The sequence below is a fragment of the Carassius gibelio genome, chromosome B12 (assembly GCF_023724105.1).
Source record: "Carassius gibelio isolate Cgi1373 ecotype wild population from Czech Republic chromosome B12, carGib1.2-hapl.c, whole genome shotgun sequence".
Taxonomy (NCBI): domain Eukaryota; kingdom Metazoa; phylum Chordata; class Actinopteri; order Cypriniformes; family Cyprinidae; genus Carassius; species Carassius gibelio.
In genome coordinates, this window is record NC_068407.1 from 16,150,011 (window position 1) to 16,177,850 (window position 27,840).

The 27,840-nt window shown below is 40.2% G+C and overlaps 1 protein-coding gene across 1 annotated transcript; it reads right to left on the bottom strand.

Annotated features, from left to right (window-relative positions):
• Positions 1-41: 41 nt before the first annotated feature.
• LOC127968697 (potassium voltage-gated channel subfamily H member 6-like) lies at positions 42-27,801 on the bottom strand. The gene is made up of 12 exons (XM_052570034.1): positions 27,234-27,801; positions 25,758-25,939; positions 22,879-23,304; positions 19,532-19,928; positions 8,474-8,673; positions 8,087-8,339; positions 7,769-7,962; positions 7,224-7,320; positions 6,671-6,949; positions 2,333-2,504; positions 1,903-2,110; positions 42-995 (listed from the first exon to the last, which is right to left on the bottom strand). The coding sequence occupies exons 1-12, from the start codon at positions 27,247-27,249 to the stop codon at positions 726-728; spliced, it is 2,694 nt and encodes an 897-aa protein (XP_052425994.1). The 5' UTR covers positions 27,250-27,801; the 3' UTR covers positions 42-725.
• Between the last annotated feature and the right edge of the window lie 39 nt (positions 27,802-27,840).

Below are 27,840 nucleotides of genomic sequence, written 5' to 3' on the forward strand. Positions count from 1 at the left end.
TTTTATATATATATATATATATATATATATATATATATATATATATATTATCTGATAAACCAATAAATCTGGTGGATCTTTAAAGAACAGCACCCTAAATAGTCTTATTTCTCTTTTAATTTGAAGCGTTTTCAGTCATTTAAAACAACATAGTGAAAATACTCAAATATTTTAACCGCTATTCTAAAAGCATATTTATATTCCTGCTAATTATTCTCTTTTGGACTTTTTAAAACACTTTCTGTAAAGACAAAATTCTTGACTACAAAAAAGGGATTGAACATAGTTAAATTACAGCACATACACAGAATACTGCAGACATAAAGAGGCATTATTATTATTAGGTTTACTGTATCATTTCAAAACATTATCAGCTACTGTACTGTGACTGTTTCCTGAGTCTCACTGCATGGTCAACATGCCATCAATGGTCACTGACATTCGTCTTGAGGTTTGAGATGCTTATGTTGTGGCTTTTGTAGGATATTGTCCTGTAGTGTTTGTATTTAAATGTTTGTTATCTGTCTTTGATTGCTGAGAAGCTTGAGTTTTTTTGCTGGTTTAAGGTTGTCCTAACTGATGGGCAGCAACACATGGTTAACCAAGATGGTCAATTTGCATGGTCTTAACATCCACAACAGAATAAAGCTGGGTTGACCGTGACTGTGTCTGGATGTGTTCTCATTGTTATGTTACGATAATCCGATTGATGGTGTGTTGTGATTTTAGCTGACTGGTAAGGCAGGGTCAGACATGTGTTTGGGAATTTCTTCCAGGTGTGACGAAGTGTCCAAGTTGCCAGGCAATGAGGGAAAGTGGAGGGACGAACAGAGGCGTGGTGCATCAATCAAAATGGGCTGAAGGGCTGGGGCTGAAACAGCATTCGTTTCCAGTTTATCGGGTACACAATCGTCTGACGCAGCTCCCATGTGAACACCACTGGACAGAGAACCCTGGGAATTTGACTTGAATATGGAATCTGGCTGGGCTGAACTCTGGAAACAGAGAGTTAATGATAGTTAAGTTGTTTTGAAACCAATAACACTGTTGATTGTCATCAGTTTAGTGAATACAGCTAAAGCTAAAGCTTAGTATTTAGTATCAGGATGGTTTTGTAATGACAAATTAAAAGTTCTGTTAGTAAGCAACCCTTTTTAAAAAGAAGTACACTTGAGCATACTTTTAAAAGTATGTAATAATATACTTAAAAAATATATACACGGTTGGTGCTGATAGCTGACATGCAGTTCTGTTTCATTACGGGCGACCCAAGTTCAAATCCTGCTTCGAGGACCTTTCCTAATCCCTCCCCTCTCTTTCTCCAACCATATATTTATATATACATATACACACTTCTATTTTATATACACTTGCTATTAAAATTCAGTTACAGTTTATTGTATTCATTTAAATTTACATGAAATATCATTATTTGAACTTAAGAGGATATATTTGATCTACTTCAGTAGGTAACTTCATAATATGTAACTTTACAATTATTCTATTATCTTTAAATTATGGTACTGACAAGCATTTACAGCAAACTTATATATATATATATATTTTTGCATTTGTGCTTTAGTATGAATAGTATGTTAGTACTACACAACACATAAAAATATGTACTTCTTTAAAGCATGACAAAATATTAAAATAATCATTTTAATTGAACTTTTAATTGTAATAATTATAATGAATTAAATTGTAACAATTTGACTATTTAAAAGTGTACTTATGTGAGTTAAGGGTTAAGGTCATACAAACCAAAAAAAACATTATCTGCAAATACAGTATTAAAAAAAAAATTAAGATATTTAGTACACTACAAAAGCACATTCAGTGTAATAACACAGGTCTTTTTGTGTGGCATTGAAAAGCACTTTTACTGGACAGCATTTTCACCTGAATAGTGGCATTTCTACTGTCCAGCTGAATGTTTGGGATCGGGTACATGCTGTGAAGTACTGGGCTGCCTCTTCCATACAGTACAGCAGGGTCAGGAGGGTGCTTCTCAGGTAATACAGTGCTATATGCTGGGGGCACTGGAGCCATCTGTCGCTGGAGAAGCTGAAGGATCACACTGATGTCTGCTGTCATTCTGGTCTCCAGTCTGGGAGAATCAGAGCAGGACACTGCAGCATTTAAGTAGCTATTTGCTAGATACCTTCATCCATTCAAATATCATCAAGTGACAGCCCCTGGTAGCTGTATGTGTCAATGAAATGAAGAGAGCATCGTAAACAAAACGTTCTTCATTCTCGTTTCTTATGATGGGCAATAAATGACAACAGAACTGTCAGTTTTATTTAGTTAAAGTGTTTGCACCATCTACCTATTGAGTTGGGTCTGCAGTAGCTCCAGTCTGGACTCAAGTTCACTGGGTTGATGCTCAAATAGCGGTGATGGGAATGAGGTCCGGACAGATAGGGGGCGCCGAGTCTGTTCAGTGAAATGAGCTGCCTGGTGGTCAGGCCAGTAATGGTACAATCCCGATGGAGGAGGAGCTTGTGTCAAAAGGAGATATTGAATAATAACAATCCAACAAATAAAGAAAGGCATCTGGATTTACAGTATGCCAGTTAAAGTTCAGGTCTGTTAGATTTTAAAGATGCACACTTTCATCTGTCAAAATGTTATTACTAAACAGTAGTTGCAATGACCTAAAATGACCCAGTTCTCCATTCCAGTGCTGCAGTAATGTATTTTTTAGGCCAACCTAGAAATTTGCATCACCTTGGTTCCCTCAACAAAAGCCTATTTTTTTTCACCGGCTTTTGAATTATTGTAGAAACTGAGCTCTGTGACCAACAAGAGTTTGATTTGTCTGTTCACCATGAATGTAAAATTTTATGATTTTTTTGCCTAAATGCAGCCTTTTAAAAGCAAAAATAAAGGCTGTAAATGAACTACATGATCACATGACGTCAACATCATCATGATTAAGCTTTCAAAAACTCTTTCAGACGTTATAAAAACATTTTCCATGAAAGCAAAAAATTAAATTAACAAGGGTGATTTACTTATATACTTTATGTTGTAGAATAAAATGCAAAGATTTCTTGAGCTTGTGTTAACAAAGGACCTTTGAGTTCAGGATGACGGAATTGGAAGTACTAAAATGCTACCTTGTTTCTGGGTTCCTCTTCAGGAACTCGAGCTGCATCGAACAATGCTTTAGGGAACGCGCTTAGCGTGAGCGACTCTGAATATCGTGTGTAATCAGTCCAATGGAAGAGTGTGACGTCACAGGCGGGGTGACGTAAGCGACCAGGTATAAAAGCAGGTGCCGCGCATCTGGCGTCAGCTTCGCGTCTTTCAGCAAGCGCTCCGTGTGTGAATGTCACTTGTTTGTCTTGTGAGTCTTAATTACTGTTGTCTGTCCAGTTAGAGCTCCAAGTCATGCTGAAGAGCAAAGTGAAATCTAAGCATAGTGATGGCGATTCCACGTTAAAGGTTGTGTGTTACTCCCTGCCCGCGATATATAACGGGTGGGGATACACACAGCTTGTGTGTGGTTTGCCTGGGAGCGAAGCATGCTGAGTCGGCTCTCGAGGGGGCCGACTCCCCGCACAGTGAGCATATGTCAGTGCAGCTGCTTCGTTCCCGGAGGGCCCTCTTCGAGGAGGGGGCTTTCGCCAGCGTTCCCCGCGGTGCTGGTCCCACTTCTGCCGAGGCAGAACGCCGGCTGGTGGAGGGAATGGAGACGGGCCAGTCCCTATCTCCTTCCACTTCTGCCAGATCCGGCGCCCAATCTCTGGAGTCGAAAGCACGCTCTGCAGTTCCTTCCACCCAGGGAGAGGGATCGACGCTCCACCTCTCTTCCTCCGAGGAGGGCGATGTAGAGTCGTTCGACAGGGATTCGCCACCCCATTCGCTGCAATATTCAGAGAACCGCCTATCTAGGCGTAGTATGGGATTCGACTGCGATGCAGGCACGATTGTCCCCTGCTCGTATGGAGCCGATCCTCATCTCAGTCGAAAGAGTCAGAGAAGGCCAGTCACTTACTGTCAAACAATTTCAGAGATTGTTGGGTCTGATGGCAGTTGCGTCTAACGTGTTACCTCTTGGCCTGCTGTACATGAGACCCCTACAGTGGTGGCTCAAGACCAAGGGATTTTTCCTGAGGGGCAATCTACTTCGCACTATCAAGGTCACGCAGCACTACCTCTGTGCCTTAGACATGTGGAAGAAACCTTGGTTCTTGAATCAGGGCCGGTGCTGGGAGCTCCTTGTCGCCATGTAATACTAGCGACGGACGCATCTCTCACCGGCTGGGGTGCAGTCATGAGTGGCCACCCTGCCCGTGGTCTGTGGAGCGGTCGCCATCTAACATGGCATATCAATTGTCTAGAAATGCTAGCAGTTTATCGTGCACTGAAGCACTTCCTTCCAGACCTAAGGGGTCACCATGTGTTGATGCGAATCGACAAAACATTGGTGGTCTCTTACATCAACCACCAGGGAGGTCTGCATTTGCGCCCTTTGTACAAGCTGGTGCACCAGATCCTGGTGTGGTCCGAGAGCAAACTCCTCTCATTAAGAGCAGTATATATTCCTGGGAAACTAAATATGGGAGCAGACATACTGTCGAGGCAGGGGCAGAGGCCCGAGGAATGGAGCCTTCACCCAGAGGTGGTGAAGCAGATATGGAGAGTGTTTGGCAGGGCTCAAGTAGACCTTTTTGTGACTCAAGAGACATCACAATGTCCCCTTTGGTTCTCTCTAGTTCATCCAGCTCCTCTGGGACTGGACGCTATGGTACAGACCTGGCCGAGGCTTCGTCTGTACGCCTTTCCCCCTATTGCTCTGCTCCAGTGAGTTCTGGCGAGAGTACTCCGGGACGGGGTACGTCTGTTATTAGTAGCCCTGTTCTGGCCGGGCCGAGTATGGTTCGCAGACCTGGTCTCACTCCTCGACAGCTCTCCATGGGAGATACCGATCAGGACAGACCTACTCTTACAGGCGCAGGGCACGATAATTCACCCTCGCCCAGAGTTTTGGAAGCTGTGGGTGTGGCCCCTGAGGGGGCACAACTATTAGCAGTTGATTTCTCAACCGAGGTTCTTGAAACCATCCTCCAATCCAGAGCTCCCTCAACGAGGAAACTGTTCGCCCTGAGGTGGAAACTTTTCACCTCATGGTGCAGAGACCGCCAGCTAGACCCAGCAAACTGCCCAGTTGGTACAGTTCTGGAGTTTCTACAGGCCAGGCTCTCTGAAGGTTTGCCCCCTCCATGGTGAAGGTTTACGTGGCGGCCATTGTGGCCTACCACGCCCTTCTCGATGTCCAGTCTTTGGGAAGACACCCCCTAGTTACACGTTTCCTCCGCGGTGCGCTGAGGCTGAGACCTCCAGTATGGTCCCGTATTCCCCTGTGAGACTTGGTTGTGGTGTTAGAGACAATGTACAAACCCCCGTTTGAAGCCATTCAAGATATTTCGGACAGACATCTTACACTTAAAACATCCTTTCTGTTGGCTATCACCTCTCTGCGGAGAGTAGGAGATCTTCAGGCCCTCTCTGTGGCCCCCAATTATCTTGAGTTTGCACCTGGCATGACCAAAGCGTTCATATACCCTCGAGCAGGATATGTTCCTAAGGTTCCCTCTGTTACACCACGACCTGTAGTGCTGCAGGCCTTCTGTCCTGCTCCCTTTCGGGAGCCCGACCAAGCGTAGCTAAATTGTATGTTTCCAGTTAGAGCGCTGGACGCATACGTCCACATAGCTGCCCTGTGGAGAAAAACTAACCAATTGCTTGTATGCTACAGTCCCCCCAAGAGGGGTTCTCCTGCTTCTAAGCAGACTATTAGACGTTGGATAGTCGAAGCTATCAACGCCACCTATGAGTCCACTGGTCGTCCCTCACTGTCGGGAGCCAAGGCTCACTTTACTCGGGGTATGGCGGCCTCCAAGGCCTTCCTAGCAGGTGTATCCATGCTGGACAATGCTGCGGGTGGTCCTTCTACGTTTGTTAAATTCTATGGCCTAGACATGCCAGTCACTCCAGGCGCTTCTGTCCTCTCGTCCTAAGCTGTGCTCTTCGGATACACACTAGGCAGGGGTTTGGTAGTCTGGCGGCATTGGTACTCGTTCCCCAAAGCGTTGTTCGACGCAGCTAAAGTTCCTGAAGAGGAACGTCTCTAGGTTACGTATGTAACCCTAGTTCCTCGAGGGAACGAGACGCCACGTCTCGGAGCCATACCCCTGGCACTTGCTGGTACTCAAAGCTGACGCCAGCTCTACAGCACGTGCTTTTATAGCTTCCTGGTCGCTTACATCACCCCGTCTGTGATGTCACGCTCTTCCATTGGACTGATTACATATGATATTCAGAGTCGCTCACACTAAGCGCGTTCCCCAAAGCGTTGTTCGACGCAGTGTCTCGTTCCCTCGAGGAACTAGGGTTACATAATTAACCTAGAGACGTTTTGGACTATAGCAACATGTATCCTTGCAGCACACCATGGTTTGGCTTTAGGATTTAGATTTGACATTGTTGTAATGCTGGAGTCACACCAATAGATATCAGTATAATGTCCAAGACCAGAGCAAAATGCAAAAAAATAAACAAATAAAAAACCCTACACAGTGCACCATTAAATATTAAATATCTCTTGAGGCTTTTGAGCACCTTAATGCTAATATTTAAATAAATACTGTATACCCACCCAAATGCCCCATATGCATGCCAGGCTCTCTGCTGACCCCAGAAGCACCTCGCAGTGGTATTAGTCTCACAACAGAAGAGGGGTAGTCCAGATGATCTGCATCTGAGGTGTACAGCTCACAGGGGCTGATGGGAGACTTGCTGAGGTTTTCACTGGACTGCAGTGTAGAGCTTCCACAGCTCCACAGCTCCTCCCAGTGCATGTGAACGGTTGGAGAATGATGGTGACCCAGGGCCAAACACATCTGAGATGGGTACGAGTCATTCTGGTCCATTCCATCTTGAATAGCAAGACAAGTGCAATTTTTAGGTAAAAAGTCGTGTGCTCTCATGATCTATTTCCTGAATTCATCCTTTTTCAACTAAATTAACTGCTTTAGCTTTAACATGATCTTTAATATTTTCTCTGCAAATTCAATATATGTCCTGTAGTGAAGCATAGATGTGAACTATGGCAAACTGTGCATTAAATTATGCTGAAATATGTAATGTTTCAGTTTTTTGCTATATACAGTTAAGGTCCTTTTACCTTAACAATTGAGTGTTCTACTCACCTGGCCTGTTGCGTCTGTCTAGTGAGTTTTGGTGGTGTCGTATGCCATTCATATGGTATCCACAGTCCAGATTTTCACTGGTCATCATCTGTTCAGCCTGATTACATATCAGTTAAAACAATGATTACTGAACAAAGAGCTTGAACTTGTTAATCACATAAGCTGACATTTGTTATGGTGACTAGAATGTGTGATTCTTGAGGTGCAGAACTCAATGGTTTGGATTTGAACACTTGAATGCTCTTCATCTAAATGCATTCACTTTATTTGATCAAAACCAACCTATCAGATAACTTCACATGAATTGAAATGTACATTAATTAGATGCTAAATTACCTTTAAAACAAACATTACTCCAAAAGTATTGGGCTGTCAAATGTTAGATATCAGACAATACTGCACCTCTGAACATATTTAGCATTAATTAATTCAAATTAATAATTAATTAAGCCAATTTCTTGATACATAAAGGTCTATTTTATCTCAGTATTCAATAATCAGTGAGGGATATGTATAAATGTGTGTGGGGTGTGAAGTTTACACACGTCTCGTAGGTTAAAGGTGATTTCTAGGTTCCTCCGAAAGCTCTCGCCAAACGCAGGGTACATGTCCAGCACCTCTAGAAGGTCATCTCTTTGGATACGGTGAAGGTCACAGTAGGTGAGTGCAGTAACATCAGCGTTACTGTGACCAGGATCTGTGTAAAGATTTATAGGCTCGCCAAAGACATCATTCTTCCCTGTATGTGAAACAGGAAGTCGTTTTTATTAGCCTTTAAAAAAGACAAATCACTCTTAAAAATAAAATAAAATAAAACTCAGTCAGTGGATCAGTGGTTTGCTGAGGTTTAATTTTGATCTCACCCAAGATAGCCAGCACAATGTTATGTTGAGACACTTGAATGGAACCACGGGAGATGAAGTGGAGGGCTTTGATCACGTCGCCGTGGTGATAGAGGGTGTCACCAGGTGGCGAGTGAGTGGTTTTGAAGCGCATAGCAAGAGCTCTCAGACATGCTTTACTCACCCCCTGGAATACCTTACAGTTCTGCAGCAGACTACGATTCAGATGCAAGCAAATATCAGCTTGCAAACACTCCGGAAAACCTTTCAGGACCTGCAATTAGAAAAAAAGAAGTACTATACTACACACGTACAGTACGTTACTTTTATACAGATCTATCTATAATATAGACAGGAATGATATTGGAGTTATGGCTTGACTCATTTTGGCTCAGGTATGTGACCTACTGCATTCATATCAATGCCACTGGTGTAGGACCAGGCGTGTTGGAAATATTCCTCCAGTCTCTGCCTCAGTTCTCCAGGTATCTGATGGAAGCGGATAAACTCTGTAACCCGCAGCATCTGGGTGTGATAGCGCGTTGTTCCCGAATAAAGCCTCTGAATTATTGCAGAGACATTCCCGAATATGCTGGCATACATAAGAGCTAAGACAAAATCAATAGAAAATATTTTGTCAACAGCAGAATTTTTTGACATAGAGGTAAGAGGATTATTATAATTAATTAAAAGTAAAATGAAGTAAAACTTTTATTTATGTATTTATTTTTCAGCTAGTAGCCAAGATATAATATAGAATCTTTTATTTAAAACATTAAAAAAAAATTTATCATTTCATTGGATAATAAGAATTTAAAATGGGGGAAAATATCATTATGAAATAAATGTTTTTCTCTAATACGCATTGTCCACAATTAATGGCCCCCTTTATTCAACACTTTTTGAAACCTCCATTTGCCAGTTTAATTAACAGGTCTAAATTTTCTCCTATAATGCCTGATGAGGTTAGAAAACACCTCACAAGAGATCAGAGACCATTCCTTCATCCAGAATCACTTCCCAGCTCCATGTTGGTGCTTCTCTTCTTCAGTTCACCACACTGATTTTCTGTAGGGTTCAGGTCAGAGGACTGGAATGGCTATCGCAGAAGCTTGGTTTTGAGGTCAGTGACCCATTTCTGTTTGGTTTTTGAGGTTTGTGTTATTGTACAGTTGGAGGATCCAAACATGGCCCATTATAAGATTTGTAACAGAGTCAGTCACTTACTGATTTTTTTATCTGTTGGTATTTGATAGAAACCATGATGCCATATGTCTTAACAAGATGTCCATCTGGCCCAAGAAGCCAGTCCCATTTGAAGTTCCAGTAATGTCTGATAACTGAATATGCTTTAGTTTGTTTTTGGACAATCTAGGATAATTTTTCTTGTAATAACCCCAATCACCTCTGAACTTTAGAAGAAAAGGCCAATGAGAATTGGTGAGTTGAATTTGCATGCCAAGCCACTCCCCATTACCTACGTATATATAAGATGGCGGCGTGCAGCCACTCATTCAGATTTGTGCTGAGGAGCCAAGACGCATCCCGGCATTTAGCGCAGTTCGATGTTGTTGCATGATGGATGTAACATCTTCGTTCCCTCCTTCAGGGAACAAGGGTAACATATGTAACTGAGACATTCCCTTTCAGTCAGTCACGTTCGACGTTAGGGGTCCCTATGGAAAACTTCATAACCCGATCTCGGTTATGTCATTTGAGGATACAAATGCATGTCAGTACAAATATATCTCAAATCGTAACCTTCCCAACGCACTGTCAGCCAGATAAGGGGGCCCAACAACCTAATTGTCAACCGTTGGGGAGAGCACAATGACAAAAAAGTAAGATCATGTGAAAAACTTGAATGAAGGAATTAAAGGGAACATGGTGGAATCAAGCCTTGGCAGAATCTGAAACATCAATGCCAGATACAGAGAGAAGACAACTCTCTTCCGGACGCAGTAACAGAGTTCTCTGCCAAGTCTGTAACTGCAGAGCAACGGAGGTCCCAGAGTCCACCGGCGAAGAACAACTTGGAAAAGTGCACGTATCCTAACTTGGAATGGTGCCGCAAGCTAAACACTGAGCCTGCCTCCTGCAAATTACCTGATATTACCCAACTCGCCGGAGGACACAGGCTCCACCTGAAGATTATAGAATCTTGCAAAAGCATTAGGTGTTGCCCAACCTGCAGCCCTACAGATGTCTGCAAGACAGGTGCCATGCGTCAACGCCCAGGAGGAGGCAACATTCTGAGTGGAATGAGACCTCACTCCCAGGGGGCATGGCTCACCTTGGAACTGGTATGCCAAGGTGATGGCATCCACCAACCAATGAGCCAACCTCTTTTTGGAGAGAGCAGTCCACTTCTGATGTCTAAAACTCTGGGTGCGTTTTATGTAAATGCACAAGGTCTGGACAGGACACAGCAACGCAAGGGCAATGTCTGCTTCATCCTAGGGCAGATTTTGTAGGCTCACAACCTAGTCACAAAAGGGAGTGGTGTGAACCTTGGGTACATAACTAGGCTGGGGTCTCAAGATAACATGATAATTAGCTGGACCAAACTCAAGGCACAATTTGTTAACAGAATGCCCAGCTCGAAGGTGGAGAGTCAACCTCCAGCCCGATGCTCTTGGCCACCTGGAGGAGCAAGGCCATCAACTCAGCCTTGAACTCCGACTGAGCATCTGATCAGGAGAATCTTCAGCTTCCAAAGACACGTTTACTATTTAAACTGAACTGAGCTGGATGATGACCACATCACTGAATTCAATGATGAACTGCCTTTAACTGAAAAAATTTACTATTGTCATTTTGGATTATTGATATAGATCACTATTTTCCTAATTAATGCTGTACAGTTGCTTTGACAAAATCTGTATTGTAAAAAGCGCTATATAAATAAAGGTGACTTGACTTGATAACCCCTCCTCTGATGCAGCGATAGACATCTTATCCTCCGTGAGTTGAACCGGCGCCATCTTCCAGGAGCTTAACAGGGTTATACTGAGAGGGGCTGGACATTCATCGTGTTTGGCCCGATGGACCATTCCTGACCATGATCTTCAGGTCACCCTTGTCCCTAACCAACACAGCCCCAGAATCTTCAGAACCCTACAAACTGGGCTGGGTAGAGCCAGAGGGAAGCCTCATTATGAAGAGAGACGTGACCTTAGTGTAGCCATGAACACGCACTCACAATGTGGGCTTAAGCCATACAGGAATGCCGTCTGAACATGCTGTAACAGATATGCAGATCATCGATTCATGTGTTTAATTCAGATTTTCCAAATGAAACTCTTTTTGCACCAAGTGCCTGGCCTGGCGCCAGCCTGGCTGGACTTAAATTATTTACGATGCCCATGCGAGCTTCAAAGAAGAAATGAAAATCCCCAACCACATTCCAACACTGGAGACAAAGGAACTTTTCGTATAAGTTCCTTACTTTCATTTTATTATTAATATGTATTTTAATTATGTTTATGGATTGCATAAAATGGTTAATCCTTGTTATGTGAAGAGTATAAGTTGCAAGCTCATACTTTAGGAAATGTCTCTCCTCACTTTAACCTCCTCAAAGAGAGCCACGTTTCTGCAACCCCCATCTTTGCAGGTCGTAAAACTTTACGACCACACTGGAGAGGAGAGAAGCCAAATCTTCTCCCCAATGCATTCTATGGAATGAATTCGTTACCTGTTAGTTTTTATGTTGTATAAATGTATTACGTATTCCCTTTTGGTACATTTAGATGTTTCCCAACATCTGCAGTGTTATCATGTTTTAAGCAAATCTTTAAATGTTTAATTCTACATTTGAATGTAACTTCATGTTTTGATCACATATATCTATTATGTTTAGTCTTGTTCTAATCGTCATGCTCTGACAGACCCATTTATCTAGAGCAAAAGTAATGGAATATGTATGTTACCTGAATTACAAACTTGCTAGAATAATCCCTGGAATTTGGACAAGCCCTAGATCTCCAGGGGGGGGGGGGGGGGGCTGTCTTCACAGAGACAAAGGAACTTTTCCCTCCGTTTCAGATCGCGGACTTTCATTGGCTGTTTACGCGAAAAAGGGGCGTGAACCATTTCAAGCCATAAGGTATCAAAATGGCGGCAGGTAGCAGCAGAGTGGCAGGTACTGTTTTACCTCCCCTAAACCATACTGGGAGACCGCCAGGTTACCATAAAATACGACATGAAACTTGGGCTCTTCGGCGATATAAAAACTTTGTTAAAATCAATACATGCTTACGCCATGTTACCTTGCTGTTGCACCTGCTTTTTCTGATGAGCACACAAATGCGGTGGAGCTGGTGTTCTACCTCTGAACGTGCGCTTATGGACTCGCCTGGAAAACTCGCTGTCGGCCTGCCGGTGGATTCATGGAGCCAGTATATCCTATACTCAAGTGTTCTGGATGATGGTCGAGCGAGGCGTGTGCAAAGTGAGCTGCATGGACACTCTACAACATTTGTGTCAACAAAGCGAGGCCCAGCCATCGTGCTTTGCGCATTTCTTCTTTTGTGCGGGGATGTCCACACAAATCCCGGACCGAGGTCTTTGGACATTTGCCAATCAGCTGATCCTGACATCTCTAGATCTGCGAAGTGTGCTGCTTCTACTGGCGTGGGAACTCGAGGTAATCCTCCAATAAACAACATCAAGCCTTTTAGCAATGTTGGCCAAATGCCGATAACATCGTTCCTACACAGATCTCCAACACTCACCACACAAACTACATCGTACCTTAAACAGCAGCAGATGAAATTGTTCCAGACTGTAAATCATGCGAGTGTGTTGTGGGACGCAAAAACGAAGCCAAAAGGCATTTTTGGTGGACATCTGAATGTACGTAGTATTATCTCAAAAACCGAACAACTTGAACATCTACTGACGGACTCAAACATCGATTACTTATGCCTTACAGAGACTTGGTTAACCCCAACAACCCCTTTATCTGTTTTTAATATTCCAGGGTATAATATTTATAGACGGGACAGAAGGAAAGGCAAAGGGGGCGGAGTCTTGATCTATGTGAAAGATAGCATTCAAAGTCAGCAAATAGTCTTTCCGGAAAACAATTTGGAATGCGAGGGAGTAAAACTTACGCTATCCCCCGAAATGTATTTTGCTGTCTTTGCAGTCTACCGTCCTCCAACTGCCACAAATGAATTTTATGATTGCCTAAATGTTATACTTAAACAATATGGGAAGATGGAAGTTATTCTTTTGGGTGATTTTAACTTAACCCCTTTGCGTGCGAACATCGCTGACGGCCCCAGTTTATTATTGTTTCACTTTCACAGCACATTAAACATCACTGTCTTACTTCATCTGGACAAACTATGCATCAATTGAAAGTTTAAAGACTCCAGCTTCGATATTTGACCAATATTTTGATAAAACATTGTTGCAGTGACAGATATTTAGTGATTTATGTCAGGAGTGCAAAATAATAAATCCGTATTATGCCACATTTTGAATAGAAATTCACAACTCACTCATATTCAGTCACATCAAGAGCGGTTTATTTGTGTTCACAAAGACTCACTGAACAGCGTCAATAAGGATTTATAGACCAAAGATGCATATCTGCGGAGATATATGGATATATTTACTGATGTTTACTTCATATTTCTTCAGACAGAATCGTCATTTCTATTCATTTTCCACGGATTTACGCGATCAGATGATAAACAGCCTCTCCCAGCGATCTGTGTATGTGTTTGCTGTGCCGGCAGCTCGTGCTGTGTGGCTCAGACTCTGATTGGGTCTTCCCAAAAGTCAATCTGAGAGTGTAATATCTGGACACCGCCCCATCGTGTCACATGCTTCCTGCACACTTCCTGGTAGTTATCTGGCCAAAACAACACTGAAACACCTCTGTACACACAAAATATCCGAACAATAAACCCGCGATTACGATAGTAAAGCTTGGTATGAGAATTTCTTGAGATCTGGGGCGTTTTTATAAAAAAAATCGAAAATGTACATCGGAAATGCTAACTTGTGCAGCGATGAAAAAGGCTACAAATAACATATTTTTACAACAGTAAACGACCAAATTCCACCCCTGATCGCTAAAGGAAGTTATTATAAACACTCGATCGGGGTTTAAAGTGAGTTTTTAGTAAAAGTGTACTAATAATTTCATAAATTGTCAGATGTAGCTTGATGCTAACGTTAGCACCAATGCTACTAATAGCAGGTGCTTTTCTTCTTCATCATGCATTTTTGTCACAATAATTCACGTAAGGTCGTAAGAAAATGTTTTGTTGTATTTTTATAGTAAGACTTTTGATAAATAAGGGCTAAATGCAAACAGAGACTGAAGTGAGATTGCTGCTTTGTGTCTTTGTAAAGCCTGAAAAACCACAATCAAGGCTAATAAAGGTGGAATAAAAACAAAAGAATAATGATAAAAGAATAATGCGGATAATGTGTCATACCTGGCGGAGGTGTGAAAGACTCGTTTCGTGAGAACAATGGAATAACAGATAGGGATTAATCGGGCAGTTTTCACAGCCAAACAAACACAAAATACACAGGAGAGTTTACATGTGAGATCTCACAGAGATGACAAGGGCCATAAATCAATCTGATTAGCCTTCTCTAAAAACACACATGACATGGCCTTAGAAAATATTTCATAAAATTCACCGTTTTACAGATTCGATTATGAAATTTTTTATGAAGGTTTGGAAGACTTGTGGCCTTAGCTACACTGTGTTTTCAAACTCATTTCCTACATCAACATTTTTTTAAATACATTTAAAACATATGTTTTTTATATTTTTATTTTTGTTTTTATGTTTGAGCTTATATATCTCTATTATCATAACAGTCTGAGTGATTCTGATTCCTGAACAGTAAACTTTAAAGTGTCAGCTTTGTGAACAATGGTTGATTATGTATCTAGTCAGAAAGAATCATGAGCAGAAACCTTTTTATTTTGGGTATGTAATTTCGGTCTCCATGCCAAAAAAGGGGGGTTACTAGTAAGGGGTTAAACTGGCAAGATAAAACACGTAGGAAAAAGCTTAAAGATATTGCCAAAACTTTTCAGATGACACAGATGATACATAAGCCCACAAGAATAACAAAATCTTCCCAAACGCTTTTAGACTTAATTTTCACAAATAAACCAGACAGAATTAGAAAGATTTATAACCTCATCACTGGGTTATCAGATCATAATCTTACTCTGGTCTCTAGAAAATTATCAAAAACACGTTTTAAAAATCAGAACTCAATGAATGGGAAATCCATGCCTTTTATTGCTTCAAAGGACATGGCCCTCATTGAAAATGAAATAAAGCAAATAAACTGGCATGACACCATTGGTAGTCTGCCCTGTGAGCCAGCCTGTGCTGATTTCATGTCAACCATTAAAGGCATTATATTAAAGTACACCAGGAAAAGGGGCAAGAAAACAAATAAAAAATATAATCTACCCTGGTTTAACATAAATCTCTGGGAGTTAATGAAAAAACGGGATGCTTCTCTGAAAAGTTTTTAAAATCAAAATTAAATACTGATCATCTAATTTTTAAAAGTTTACGAAATAAAGTCACACAACAACTTAGAAAGGCTAGAGCAAATTTTTTCCTCAATGTTATTAGTGAAGCAAAAGGAAACTCTAAAAAGTTATGGAAGAGCATTGACAAATTACTTGGAAGGGAAAAATCAGCAAATAAACATTTAAAACTCATGGTGGATGGCTCTATCCAGGATGATGATAAGATTATTGCGGAATGTTTTATATTATTTTATAAATTCGGTACGAGAAATGAGTCTAAGTTCACCAAAAATTCAACTTAACCAAGCTTTAACCTGTAATGATTCTGCTTTTAAATTTTCCCTAATCAACACAGAGAAAGTTGAAAATGTAATCTCACTTCTATCTAATAGTAAAGCTAAAGATATACATGGTTGTGATACAGCTTTTCTCAAACAACACAAGACATCTATTATGATACCTCTAGTGATGATTATAAACAAGTCATTTAACGAAAATATTTTTCCCAGTGTATTTAATCCTGCCATTGTCACCCCTGTTCATAAATCTGGGGATACTCAAGTGGTCTCTAATTATCGACCCATCAGTATTCTCCCAGCTGCATCAAAGGTAATCGAAAAGGTTGTGGCAGAACAACTTATAGCACATCTAGACTCTAAGTCCTTTTTCCATCCTATGAAGTTTGGTTTCAGAAAAAAACATTCCACTGAAACTGCATGTTGCTACTTCCTTGAGGAGATTAAAACTAGCTTAGATCAAGGAGGAGTGGTGGGAGCTGTCTTCTTAGATTTACGCAAAGCCTTTGATACAGTTAACCATGAGGTACTGATACACAAATTGGCCAAATACGACATTTCCATTAACGTCCAAAATTGGATAAAATCATACTTGACAAATCGAAAGCAATGTGTGCAAATAAATGGCACATTGTCTACGTCTCTTGCCTCTACTATGGGAGTACCACAGGGGTCAATTCTAGGGCCACTGTTGTTTTGCTTATATATTAATGACCTGCCTTCAGTCTGCAAGGGGATAAATATTGTTATGTACGCTGATGATACAGTATTATATACCCATGGGAGAAGTGCAACAGACGTAGCCAAAAAATTATCAAGTGTCATGAGCAAGGTTAGCCACTGGTTACATGACTCATGTCTTACATTAAATGTGGAAAAAACTGTAACTATGTCTTTTACAAACCGGTTTATACTTAAAACTTATCCGGAAATTTTAGTAAACGGCCAACTTATAAAGCATGTAGATAAATTTAAATATTTGGGGGTAACTCTAGATTCCACACTTAGTTTTAAAGGTCATGTTAAGAACTTGTGTAACAAATTGAAATTTAATTTAGTAAATTTTAGATATATAAGAAACTCCCTCACCACTGAAGCATCCAGTACTTATTTAAATGCAATGATCATCCCCCACTTTTTGTACTGCATTACATCCTGGTCTCAGGCATGTAAAACAGTCATACAACCTTTAGAATCTTTGTATAAAAACTGTCTCAAGATCCATGATAAAAAAACACGTTATTATCATCACTGTCAAATACTCATCAAATATGATATACTTAGCTTTGATAATCTAATAAAACACTCAAACTTGACTTTGCTACATAAAATCATATATAGTGCTACTGCTCCCCCTCTGAAAAAGTTTGTGACACTCTGCTCCGAAAAAACAGTGCGAACAACTAGAAGTGTCACAAGGGGGGAGTGTAGCATCCCACAATGTAAAACACAATTTGGGAGCTCCTCCTTCTCATGTGTGGCAATGAGGCAGTGGAATACTCTTCCCACGGAACATATTTTGTGCACAGATTCTCACACTTTCTCATGCCTGACAAAGAGTTGGTTGCTAAGTAAGCAAGTTTGCACTCATCTTTGAGATAGTATACCTGTGTGTGTGTGTGTGTGGGTGTGTGCTTAAGATGCTACTGAACTGTTTAAGTGTGTTTGTTGGAGAGAGAGGAGATAGAGAGTAAATGGGTTGATGGCCTCCCTGGTTCTGTTATTTACAAACTTGTTTGTCTGTAATCTCAATGGACTTCATTTTATCCATAATTCTGTGAAATTTGATAATTGTTATTTTTTTTAATTTGTCATACCTGCCCAGGGACTACAGGTGGAAATTAGCAATTGTTGCTATAACCTGGCCCAAGACATATTCTCTTGTTTAACAAGTTTAATGTTTATTTGTGCATTGTCCCTGTTTCAAATAAAATAATTTCCATTCCATTCCATAAGAACGACCGAACAAGGTCCGCCTGGCTCTTCTTCCTCTTCTTGGTTCTCGGACACGCTGCTCTCCTGTGCGACCCTCCGCGCGGCCTCGTGCCGCGCTCATAGCGCAAACCCCCTCAGCACAGGGGCAGAGAGAAAAAGCCATTTTAATGGCTCCTTTGGAAGCTTTCGTTTTCGTTCTTTTCTTTTCTTTTCTTTACTAAGTTTATTCAACTATTCGCCTCTCCACGCAAGGAAGACGAATTCTGGAACAATGTTTGTTGAACCTTTCAAATACCGCGCGAGGACAGAACAAAGGACCACGTGCTCCACGCTCACGCAAAGATCCAGCGAAGCGTGCACGCGCGTCACATGGCCTCGCGCACGCTGTTTTCAAAAGGACAAGCGCACAAAGCTTCACAAAAAGACCACGCTCACGCGCTGGGCCATGCAAGTATCACTTTTCTATGGAGATTTAAATGCTGGCTTAAAGTGTAGTTATGATCTGATTTGTTGTTGGCTTCCAAAAGTTACTGACTATGATTTTCATACCTGAGCTCCTTATGTGATCTCATTCTATTTTCTCTCTCTCTCTCTCTCTCTCTCTCTCTCTCTCTTTTATTCGGATTCGTTATGTATTGTATAAAGCTTACTGTTTGTATTGTCGTACGCATATTTACTCTGTGTGATTTGTAGTTTGATGTATTACTAGTTTAATTATTAAAAACCCATATACTGACGATTGGCTGGGACTCCACCCCACTCACATTACGAGTCACTGAGATGTTTGACCTATAGCTACAAGCTCTAAATTTAGAAACTAAATTTATCATAAGGATAGGATAATATTTTCATGGCCAGAGAATACTTTTCCTTGAATTATAAGGCGTGATAACTTTATTGAAAATTGATAGGTCTACAGTGGTTTGCTGGACATACCACGGTTTGATTTGCAGTAATTTACAGTAAGAGATATCACAATAATTGATATGAAGAATGTAATATTGACATATTAATGAGTAAGTTACAGTGCCCTGTGATTATTTATTGTTATAGGCAATTGAGCTATTTTTCATAATCAATCAAATTTAATGTAACTGTCATCTGAGATTTAAATTAATCATATTCCTGATTAATTATTCAAATTCCCTATATATCATTTGAGTTAATTACTATGTAAAACTCATTGTTGTTACAATGCTTACAGCCCTGACACGCGAGACAGCGATTGTGACCATCATCAGAGGTAAGGAAATTACCGCACTAGCAGAGGGTTGGAAAAACATCTCAAAAGACACTCTCAACAATCATCCATGCTGTAGGAAACTGCTCTTTTAGCTGGTGTGCCCAGAGGAGGACCATAGCACAACAGGGCGATCTCTCCACTGAAATGCATGGGGGGAGGGGAAGCAGAACTTGACAAGAGTAACACCTGCAAGTTTGATTATTTATTTTTTCTCCTTGTGAAAAGCAGCGCTCACAAAGCTATCGGCTCCGAAGCTAAAATCTGAATGACTGGATCCACGCCACCATCTTATATACCCGTATGTATGGCAGAGTGACTTGGCATGCAAATTCCACTTGCCAATTCTCACTGGCCTTTTCTTCTAAAGCTCAGCAGTGATTGGAGCTCTCGAGTGAGACCCCTAACATCAGTCGAAGTAACGTTGAACGTGACTGAAAGAGAACAAGTTTTATGCAGTAACTTACAGCCAATGAGCATGACACAGATCGAAAAAATCTTCTCCGAGTTGGTGTTTGGAGAGATGTTCCCAAAGCCCACGCTGGTCAGACTACTAAAGGTGAAATATAGTGCAGTGACGTATTTATCCTGAACGGAGGGTCCCGAGCTGGCATCACTGTCATTGTAATGCTTCCCCAGTTGGTCGGCCAGGTTATCCAGCCAGCCTGTCTTCATGTAAGGCCTCTCCAAATGACCAATGGCATACCAGATACACGCCAACCAATGAGCAATCAGCACAAAGGTGCACATGAGCAAGAAGAGGACTGCAGCTCCATACTCTGAGTATCTATCTAATTTTCTGGCTACCCGGACCAAGCGCAGCAGACGAGCTGTCTTCAGTAGGCCAATGAGAGTGGCTGTCGTCTGCAAATTGGATGATGGGAGGACAAGGGAAGAATATTATCAGATACGTTTCAGTCTGATATGGTCAGTTTTTAAAGGGATAGTTCACCCACATAGCAAAATTATGTCATTAATAACTTACCTTCATGTTGTTCCAAACCCCGTAAGACCTCCATTTATCTTTGGAACACAGTTTAAGATATTTTAGATTTAGTCCGAGAGCTCTCAGTCCCTCCATTGAAGCTGTGTGTACGGTATACTGTCCATGTCCAGAAAAGTAAGAAAAACATCATCAAAGTAGTTCATGTGACATCAGAGGGTCAGTTAGAATTTTTTTGAAGCATCGAAAATACATTTTGGTCCAAAAATAGCAAAAACTACGACTTTATTCAGCATTGTCTTCTCTTCCGTGTCTGTTGTGAGAGAGTTCAAAACAAAGCAGTTTGTGTTATCCGGTTCTCACTCGAACTCTCCAAAAGAAGTATTGGTGATCCGAAAACCGATGCAACCGGTTCTTGACTAATGAACGAGTTCATTATCTGGCTCGGCTTGGTTTTCATCTTCAGTTCTCTTCACAGCAGTTCAATCAGTGTACTGTTTGAGTGCATGCATTACTCCGGGATATTGGTTTGTTTGAACTCAGAGGGAGTGTCAGCCACATTAAAACAGTTAACATCTTAAGTCATTTGTGGATGAATGCGTATTGGAGACGCGAACCGTTTAAAACGATTCAGTTCGATTTGGTGAACTGGTTCAAAAAGATCCGGTTACATCGAATGATTCGTTCGCAAACCGGATATCACAAACTGTTTTGTTTTGAACTCTCTCACAACAGACACGGAAGAGAAGACAATGCTGAATAAAGTCATAGTTTTTCTATTTTTGGACCAAAATGTATTTTCGATGCCTCAAAAAATTCTAACTGACCCTCTGATGTCACATGGACTACTTTGATGATGTTTTTCTTACCTTTCTGGACATTGACAGTATACCGTACACACGGCTTCAATGGAGGGACTGAGAGCTCTCGGACTAAATCTAAAATATCTTAAACTGTGTTCCGAAGATAAACGGAGGTCTCACGGGTTTGGAACAACATGAGGATAAGTTATTAATGACATAATTTTGCTATTGGGTGAACTATCCCTTTAAATTAATATTAAACCCTGTATTATACAAAAAATATGTTTTAAGTCTTAAAGGGGTCATATGAGGTTTCAAAAAAGAACATCATTTGGTGCATTTGGTGTAATGAAATGTGTTTATGCAGTTTAAGCTTACAAAGACATTATCACATACTGTACATTATTGTTTCTCCTCTATGCCCCGCCTTTCTGAAATGCATTGTTTTTTCTACAAAGCTCATCGGTCTGAAAAGTGAGGTGTGGTTTGATTGGCCAGCTATCCAGTGCTTTGTGATTTGCCGAATACCTCAAGCGTGTGACGGAAATGTTATGACCCTTGCCTTACTGTGATGCATGTCTTGGTCAAAACACTGGCGACAAGACAAAAACAATAAAACCCATTACAAACAAGCCATTTGTTGCATCCAGTGGGGACATAATTATGGATTATGACTTATACTGTGTTTTTATGCATTGCATCGCGCCTTGTAAACATAAAACCATGTCTGCATTTGTGATCAAAGATGAGAAAAAAAAGCACTACTGCTCAAAACTCGTTTGAATCATCAGTGGCAAGTCTACATATGTAAACGTACTTACAGACTTGAGTCAGAACAGCCGGCATTGTAGTCCTCTCTCCCAGGATCAGGAAACGGTCCTCCATAAAATGCGTTGCATACATCTAAATAATTGGGTTGATCTGTTCTTGGAAGGCCAAACAAAGTATTTTCAATACTTTGAAACAGCGTCTTCATGACATGGCACTGGCGGCAACATGCGTGAACATTTGGGTGACATTATTCAAATCTTCCCAAATTGTGACGTAGACATGTAGAAGTGCTTTTAAACAAGGCATTTTAGGAGGGCATGGACAAGTCTTAAATTTAATAAAGAATATCTCTTTGGGTTTGAGACTTTAGTCTTTGCAACTTTACAAATCTTCTTTATGCACCAACACTCCAAAGAGAAAGCAAAACTTTAAATCACATCATATGACCCCTTTAATAAATTTCATTAAGCAAAATTCATACACTTGAATACATGCAGATTAAAACTGGACGATAATATAGCTTACATTTTGCAACAATACAAGCAATTAAGATATGCTATATAGTACTGTATATACACGGTGTATATTGCCATGAGTATACTGTATGTATGCAGATAAAGTTGAACATTTGATACAAATAAAGAGTTCAGATGCAAAAGCCTCTAAGTGCCATTTGAAAGTTTCTAAAATTAGCATTTTTCTCAGGCTCCTATGTTTAGGTTTAGTTATGTCATTTGAAATGACAACGAAAAAGAACCTATATGTTGGTTCAGTAATCTCACGTTAATGGCAATACGTAGGTTATTTTCATTGTTATTAAAAAGGAGTCTGATAAAACGGCTAATTTTAGAAGATATTTCAAATGGCACTTAAAGGCTTTGGTATCTAAACTTTTCAAATACAAAAAAGGGAGACATTTTAACTTGTCCTTGAAGCGCTCACTTCTTGAAAGATTCTGGATGATACCATTATGATGTGGAAGCTTCTTTTCATCACGGAATAAAAAAGGGGGTAATTGCAGCATCTGTCACAATTCTGACTACTCACAATTCTGATTTTATCACAATTAAGACTTTTTCTTGAAATTTGAAATTTGCAATTTTCAGGAAAAGTTGGAACTGATAAATAACTTGCAATTGCGAAAGTAAGAATTGAGAAAAAGAGATCTTTTATCTTTTCTATTTTGTATTCTGGTGCAGACACAAAGCTAAAGAATTGGGAGATGTAAACAATTCTGTTATTAATAGCCACAATTAATAGCCACATAGTCTAAAGAAGGGTCTGTAGTTCATTATACCTCATCTGATCCAGACCTGAAGATGAGCAGATCAAATGGAATCGCGGCCACCATGTCGATGAGAAACCAGCCTTTGATATAGTGGATGGCGATGAGCTTGGGATGGGTCACCACTTCATCGTTATGATTCACGTATGTCGTCCTGAAGGTAATAACGATATCTATGATGAACAGAATGTCCACAATCACGTCTACTACATTTAAGGGGTTACAAGTGTAACCACAGATTTTTCTCTTCTCCTGCTCCAGCTCATTGAGGAGGAAAGCTGCAGAGTACGGAGTGAAGACTGCTGTGTAGAGCACTAGCAGAAGAATGATCCAGTCCCACATGGCCTTGAAAGGACTGTAGTGCAGCATGATCCACTTGTGGATGTCTGGAGCCTGGAGCTTGTACTCGGGCAAAACATCTGCACCTAGAGACAGGACCTGGTCATGGAAAGAGATGATTAGCAAGAATTTGTAACAAATGGAGATAGGTCAGGTGCTTTTGCTCTAAGCTAAACAAGAAAGAACAAGGTGGGATTTAATGGAGTTTTAAAGGAATATATCAGGTATAGCCACAAGGCAAAAAGAAGCAAGTTAATATGTTTTTTAGGTTGGAAAAAGCAACTTTATCATTTTCTTACTCTTTCTGTTTAAAGTTATATCCAAAATCCAAACGTTGTTGCTAAACAATGCACAGTAAATGCGCGTCACATTTAATGTAGTTCTGCAAAATTTAGAGGCGAGTTCAATAGGAATCCAAGGACAAATAAAAAAAGCTCCCCATGCAAGTTTCACTCAAGTCAGTCAAGCAAAATTGCTGCTCTGACCGATAGAAAACTGCTTGGTTTGAAAGTGGCTATTGTGTGAGCAGTGTTTAATAACTTAAGTCACTACACTACTGACAATGGAAAAGGAACTGCTTTCTGCCCATGAAATTCCACAAATGTGACCACACCTTAAAGGGATACTTCATCAAAAATCTAAATTATGTCATTAATAACTCACCCTCATGTCATTCCAAACCCGTGAGACCTCCATTTTTTCTTCGGAACACTGTCCGAGATCTCTCAGTCCCTCCATTGAAGCTGTGTGTACGGTATACTGTCCATGTCCAGAAAGGTAAGAAAAACATCATCAAAGTAGTCCATGTGACATCAGAGGGTCAGTTAGAATTTTTTGAAGCATCAAAAATACATTTTTGGTCCAAAAACTACCACTTTATTCAGCATTGTCTTCTCTTGTGTCTGTTGTGAGAGAGTTCAAAACAAAGCAGTTTGTGATATCCGGTTCGCGAAGGAATCATTCGATGTAACCGTTTTTTTTTACCTTTCTGGACATGGACAGTATACCGTGCACACAGCTTCAGTGGAGGGACTGAGAGCTCTCGCACTAAATCTAAAATATCTTAAACTGTTTTCCGAAGATGGGTCTCACGGGTTTGGAACGACATGAGGGTGAGTTATTAATGATATAATTTTGATTTTTCGATGAACTAACCCTTTAACACTATAGAACCCTAATGCTTAAAGATACACCATGTAACTATTATTGAAAAACAATTAATGACAGAGCAAAAAATCTTCCAAACCATATCTTCAACCAAATTACACTTTGGTAAACCTATAATAATGGTTTATATTTTAGAGATATCTGGACAGATTTTGCAAGAAATTGCATACATACATGTAGAAGAGCATAAGTCACAGTGTAGCTTTAAAATGAATTAAAAATTAAAAGCTCAAAAATACAGCTCAAAAATACAGTTTTAACATATATAAAGTTGGCATGAAACAAAGGTCATTAAGGGTAATTGCCCAACCCTTGCTCTGATGGATTGAACTCAACTGACATGTGAAGTGAAGTGACATTCAGCCAAGTATGGTGACCCATACTCAGAATTTGTGCTCTGCATTTAACCATCTGAAATGCACACACACACAGAGCAGTGAACACACACACACACACACACACACACACACACACACACACACACACACACACACACACACACAGAGCAGTGGACAGCCCAGGGAGCAGTTGGGGGTTCGATGCCTTGCTCAAGGGCACCTAAGTCGTGGTATTGAAGGTGGAGAGAGAGCTGTTCATGCACTCCCCCCACCCACAATTCCGTCCAGCCCGAGACTAGAACTCACAACCCTTTGATTGGGAGTCCGACGCTCTAACCATTAGGCCATGGAGTAAAATCACACAAATTAACATTAACTTTATGTGATGTTTTCAATTTTTCAAGAACAGAAGGGAAACTTACTACAATCTATGCATGTGCAGTGTCTTTATATTATTATCAGATAAAAGACAAAAAGGTGAAATTGTCAACTGAACACTTGGAAATGTGACCGGTTAACAGACAGGAAGATAAGTGATGATTAGGGTAAGGTGCTTAGAGTTTGGGTATACTGGCACATTAAGCTTTCCCGAAATAACCATCAAAACAACATGTGGTGTGTATAATGACACTCCACAGTTTTGGACCAAGGGCCACAGGGGTTATGGATTTTTGGCATTGCACTGAGGGTTCATGTCTCTGTCTTAACGATCTTTCCATGAGTTTTTGGCCACATTTTTATTTTTCCATGTGACACCTGCCATGATTATTCCAACATCCACTTTCAAGCGCACAGTATGATTCTTTTAATATTTTATTTTTTACAACTTTTGGATGTGTGAGGACCTGAATTATTATTTTGTTTTTTTTAACAATACAATAGCTGGAAGTTTTCACAAAAATGAAGGAACAATTTAACACAAACAAAATTATTTGTGGATATACTTATATTTTTATAATACCACTTTACATAATATTAAGATAAACTACCGAATGTAATCCAGCCACAAATCTACATCCAAAATGGAAGCCGAACAATGAATCTTACCTGCGTGACCTTCTCTGTCACTTTCTGTGTGCGCTCCTTCACCCTTGGAGCAACAAGCTCGATGTTGCAGGCTGCTGTTGAGTTATTGGATGGCCTGGGTCGATGTTGGTTTAGTTCGAATGAAGAAAAAGCTTTCATCCGCTCAGATCTGGAGGTAGAGTTCCACAAACTGGACTTCAATTCTTTATGATAAAAGAAAAAAATGGATTAGAAACCAGATCATTTTTTTAATGGATTGCATTTTATTACGTTCATTTAAGTATCATATGTGTCTCAGATGTTTCTCCAGAAGTAACAATACAATAGACATATGGGTTAATTGTTATACACCTCTACAGTACATTAATGTAGATTGCATAGCTCAGATAATATGATCTTTTTAACGATTTGATGAGACATGTTTGAAATCTCTGACTTTTGTTCTTAGGCTTTGGTATCTTGGCAATCTAAGCACATTTTGACAAGTTATTACAACCTTCTGAAAATGTACTGGATACACATGTGATTACTGGGGTCTTAGGGAAAACATCTGAGAAGCAGGAGAATTTTCTGAAAGCAGTTTGCATTCTTTTTAATCTCATTACTGCCTAGGAGAGACAATTAAGATATTATGGAGATATCTTAGTGATTTTTATTTCCTAAAGATGACCTGTAGACACATAAATAATTTTCCTCATTCATATGAAGATCCATTCTGCTCCTCTTTACCAAAGAGATTCTGCACTGCTTTGGAACCCAAATAGTTGCTTTTTGTCCTGAATAGTGTTATGTAATAGCACCTTCTCATCTAATAATATTAGAATGATAACATCCTCCTTTTATGTTCCTGTGGCTCAAGTGGTAAAGCATTATGTAAGCAGCGCAAGGTTGTGGGTTCGATTCCCAGGGAACACATGTTAGGTAAAAAATATTAGCCTGAATAAGTCGCTAAGCGTCTGCTAAATGCATTAATTTAATTTAATCCTCCACTAATGAAAGCAAATCCTTTAATGCAAATTCCTGATTTCCAAAACATGAAGTAGCTTCCAGCATCCAACCAGAAAAAACAACGACACAATCATTTTACGGACAAAATTATTTAAAAACCGAATATCATGTGAACTTTCAACAGTTTCTGTGGCTTGTAACTCCAGGCAAAAATACGTTTTTTTGTAAATATCCTGATGTGATTCAAATTCCTTGTGTAGTCTTGATGCAGATCTTTGCCCAAATGAATGTTTGTCGCTTTTATTCACCAATTTCTATGTCCACTTATTGCAGATTTCCTATTTATGGTCATCGTATCAATGTTCTGCAGATTTCTTGCTATACATTTTCAAAACATACCTAAAATCCACTGTAAATCCTTTAAAGAAACATTGTCTTGATGTGTGGAAGCTTCTCTTACGTCACTGTTGATGTCTCCATCCTTGCTTTTGTTCTACACCTGACCTTAACTGAGAGACACTGCACACTACAGTATAAACTCTCTCTTACCATGCAAGTGCTGCATTCTGTCCGTTCCCGCCGAGTTACCGCCGAGTTATGTTACTGGCCCGGCTTTATATGGTACATAATCCAAATGCCCTTCCATGTACAAACACTTTGAAATGTCTGATAGGGTCATCCTCTAATGACTCGACCCAGAACATTGACAAACAAAGTCTCACGTGGACAAAATCCTGTCAGTGTGAACCAGACAGCTGCCACAGTGAAATAAACTCTTAGAAACAAATCAATTACATGAAGGCACAATTATTTCTTATTGGCGTTTTCAGACTGTTGAATCAACAGAGTACTTTTGCCCTCAGGACTAACCTTTTAATGAAAAGATTGAATATGTCAGTGGATCAATGTTCACACCACATATAGACTGAACTCCAGGCCTGTACATAGAATTATGATTAATTATCCATAGGTCAGTGATTAATGACAGGAAGTGGGCTTGATCTATGAAACGGGCTTTTATGAGAACTGACTGACCTAAAACCATGACATTGGCTATGTATGTGATGCCAAGTCTGTATTTATTATAGATACATATAGTACTATATGCATTAATAGACAAAAGTCATAGTTAATGGTTTGTTAATAGTGAGAATTG

Bases quoted from the DNA above. Each gene is read 5' to 3' on its own strand.
- LOC127968697 (XM_052570034.1), bottom strand. The intron at 7,321-7,768 runs GTGTGTAAACTT...ATATGTAATCAG, and splicing joins TCACCTTTAACCTACGAGAC to GCTGAACAGATGATGACCAG. The intron at 996-1,902 runs GTGAAAATGCTG...CTCTGTTTCCAG, and splicing joins GTAGAAATGCCACTATTCAG to AGTTCAGCCCAGCCAGATTC.